The 3714-nt window shown below is 40.6% G+C and overlaps 1 protein-coding gene across 1 annotated transcript; it reads left to right on the plus strand.

Moving 5' to 3' along the window:
* The first annotated feature begins 2403 nt into the window (after positions 1-2403).
* On the plus strand, positions 2404-3096 carry LOC142632222 (uncharacterized). The gene is made up of 2 exons (XM_075806648.1): positions 2404-2652; positions 2695-3096. Exons 1-2 carry the CDS (start codon positions 2404-2406, stop codon positions 3094-3096), a joined length of 651 nt encoding a protein of 216 aa, XP_075662763.1.
* Positions 3097-3714: the final 618 nt, after the last annotated feature.

Consider the following 3714-nt stretch of genomic DNA (forward strand, 5'->3'; position numbering starts at 1 on the left):
CGTATGATGCAACAGTTCCAGAATTTGAAGAGTAATCAAGAGGAGGACAAGACTAATTATGATCCATTAGCCGTAGAAAGTGAGAAAAAGATCAACGAGAAGATGAACAAAATGGAGGAGATGATTAGAATAGCCCGTAAGATGGAGGACCTTATGGACTAAGATTCTCTCTTATTGTTCCCTTATGCAAGATTGCCACCCAAGTTCAAGATGCCAACCCTGGACAATTTTGATGGGACTGGCTGCCCAAAGTCCCATCTAAAGATGTATATGAGGACTATGCAACCCTTAGGCGCGACTGAGGAAGTACTTGCTCAAAGGTTCCAAAGCACACTAACCGGAGCCGCTTTTAGGTGGTTCCTCAACCTAGATGATGCAAGAGCAAGAAGTTGGGAGGGCATTTGCCGAGAGTTTCACAAGCAATATAAGTACAATATGGAAGTTGACATCACAAGAAAAGATCTTAAGACTACCAAGCAAGAGCCGAAGGAGTCCTTCTCCACTTTCATCACCAAGTGGAGAGCTAAGACTGCATAGATGATGAATTTGCCGAGTAAGGAAGAACAGTTAGCCATGGTTGTAAAGAATTTGTTACCTGTGTATCATAAATATTTGTTTACTCAATACTTTCCCAATTTTAAAGCTCTAATTGCTGCTGGAACCCAAATTGAGGATGCTTTAAATAATGGAACCATAAAAAATGATGACCCACCAAGGTTTAAAAAGAATGTAAGATCTAAGTCTGCAGAAATTTTCCACATTCATAAAAACAGTTCTTACCAATTAATTGCACCTATTGCACTTGTGCAAGTACCACAAGGGCCTAGACCCAGGAGAGAATTTCATGAGTTGTATGTGCCCATAAGTCAAGTGTATGACAAGCTAAAAACAAAAGGGTTACTGAAACCCTTAGACCCAAGACCAATTCCAAACCCCATGCCCAATTTGATGTTAATAAAAGATGTGTTTACTACCAAGGCCTTGGTCATGATATCGACCTTTGTTTTTCCCTTCGTCATGCAATTCAAGACCTAATAGACAACAAAGTGATTGTGTCGCGTACAAGGCCTAGCATCATTAATAATCCCTTGCCCAATCACAATTTTCGGAAAGGACCAAGGATTAATTACTTGATGATCGAAGAGGAAAATAAGGAAGATCCATTGACCTACCCGAATGCTTCATGATGACATGGGAAGAATTAATGGATAGGACATCTACCACCACCACCACAGGATATGACATATAGAATGAAGGATCAGAACCCGAAGATGGCCAAACACCCACAAATGGGGGGAGACACTTCAAACCCCAAATAAATATATAAACACTTGGAAATGGGGGGAGGCACTTCAAACCCCAAATGAACAATGAAACATCTACAAACGGGGGGAGACACTTCAAACCCCAAATTAATAACCAAACACCCACAAACGGGGGGAGACACTTCAAACCCCAAGACACTAACCTCAATAATCCAACAAAAATTACCCACATCACAAGGGGGGAGACACTTCAAACCCCCACATTTGGAGATTGACAACCCTGTGGAAGCCTTGAATAGACCCTTGCCTAGGAAGATGAAGTCCTCAAGCAACTACCAAAGACACAAGCCAACATATCCTTATGGGGTTTACTCATGGCCTCATACAAACACCGTTAAAATCTAGTAGACCTGCTCAACCAAATCCAAGTCCCTACAACCATAACCTCCCAGGATTTGAATGCTATGATTGGGTCCATAAATAGGGAACTCACCATCTCTTATCCTGACAAGGATCTGACCAAGAAGGGGAAGCACCACAATGACCCTTTGCATATCACTGTAGATTCCATGGGGAAGAGGACACCGATGGTTCTGATAGATGATAGAAGTGCTTTGAATGTGTGTCCTTTGAAGACTGCAAGCTGCCTGGGCCTCAGTATTGAAAACTTTGTGCCTACTGATCAACATGTGAGGGCATATGATAACTGTAGAAGAGAGGTATTGGGGACCATAACATTCGAGCTTACCGATTCTACAAGTTACGATTGAATCCCAAGAAGTGCACCTTCTTCGAAGCTACATCTGGAAAATTGTTAAGGTTTATGGTAAGCCAAAGAGGAATAGAAATTGATCCTGACAAAATCAAGGCAATTGTAGAGATGAAACCCTCAAGAATTGAAAAGGAGATTCGAGGATTTCTAGGGAGGATACAGTACATCAGCAGGATCATAGCCCAGCTCATCATGACATGTGAACCAATTTTCAGACTGCTTAAGAAGGAAGTTCCTACAGTGTGGGATAAACAATGTCAGAAAGCCTTTGAGAAGATCAAGAGCTATTAGATAAAACCACCAATACTTGTCCCACCAGCACCAGAAAAGCCATTGTTGTTGTATCTCACCACCACAAATACAACAATGGGGGCTCTACTTGCTCAATACCTAGAAAAGACTAGGAAGAAGAATGCAATTTACTACATCAGCAAGAAGATCTTATCTTATGAAGAGAAGTATTCACCATTAGAGAAGATATGTGTAGCACTTGTTTGGGCAACCCGTAAACTCAGAGATTATATGCTTGCTTACAAGATTTTGTTGATTGCGAGAATGGATCATTTGAAGTACTTAATGGAAAAACCCGTGCAGGATGGGAAGACTACTAAATGGGTCTTGCTTTTGTCTGAATTTGATATTAAGTATATGACTTAGAAATCCTTAAAAGGGAGAGCAATTGCCAATCATTTAGCCCATTGTTCACCAGAAGAAGCTAAAGAAATCCAAGGAGATTTTCCAGATGAAGACATCATGGGGATTGAGGTAGAATCATGGAAGCTGTACTTTGATGGAACAACAAATCAAAAAGGAAGTGGAATTGGAGTTCTCTTAATTTCAATAAAAGGGACACACATTCCATTTTCTGGTAGACTTAACTTTCCTGCCACCAACAATGCCATAGAATATGAAGCTTGCATTATGGGTCTACAAGCATCCTTAGGCCTAGGAGTGAAGGAGTTGGACGTATACAGAGATTCAGCTCTAATCATCTCTCCGATTCAAAATAAATGGAAGATCAAAGAAGAAAGACTTATGCCTTATCATGAATGTCTTTAGAAATGGGTATCAAAATTCAGCAAGATCCAATATCAATATGTGCCAAGGATGTAGAACCAAATTGCACATGCTTTAGCAACCATGGCATCCATGATGGATGGGTCGAAAGAAGATGAAGTTAGACTGATAGTGTTGGAACAAAAAGAAGAACCAACCTACTGCATGTCAATAGAAGAAGATGAAGGAAAGAATAGGGAAGGTGAATGGTATTCAAACATCTTACAGTACCTCAAGGATGGGACATACTCGCCATCTGCAGATAAGAATGACCAACTGACCATCAGAAGATTGTCCACTAATTACATTATTTGTGGTGAAAGACTTTATAGAAGATCATACAATGAAATTCATCTCCTTTGTGTAATAGCTAAAGAGGCACAGCAAATAATTGAGAAGGTTCATGAATCAAGATATGGGCCACATATGAATGAACACATGCTATCAAGGAAGATAATGAGACAAGGCTACTACTAGACCACCATGGAAGCCGACTGTGTGGCTTATGTTCAAAAATTTCATCAATGCCAAGTCCATGGAGATCTAAAACACATGCCGCCCTTCTTTACATGAGGGATAGACATTATAGGGAGGATTCATCCAACTGCATCCAATGGCCAC

This window comes from Castanea sativa, chromosome 1, assembly GCF_040712315.1.
Source record: "Castanea sativa cultivar Marrone di Chiusa Pesio chromosome 1, ASM4071231v1".
Lineage (NCBI taxonomy): Eukaryota > Viridiplantae > Streptophyta > Magnoliopsida > Fagales > Fagaceae > Castanea > Castanea sativa.

What these genes read in the sequence shown, in the direction of transcription:
- LOC142632222 (XM_075806648.1), top strand. Translation starts at nt 2,404, where the DNA reads ATGGGGGCTCTACTTGCTCAATACCTAGAAAAGACTAGGAAGAAGAAT. An exon ending in ATGGGAAGACTACTAAATGG is followed by an intron (nt 2,653 to 2,694) that starts GTCTTGCTTTTG and finishes TATATGACTTAG; the next exon opens with AAATCCTTAAAAGGGAGAGC.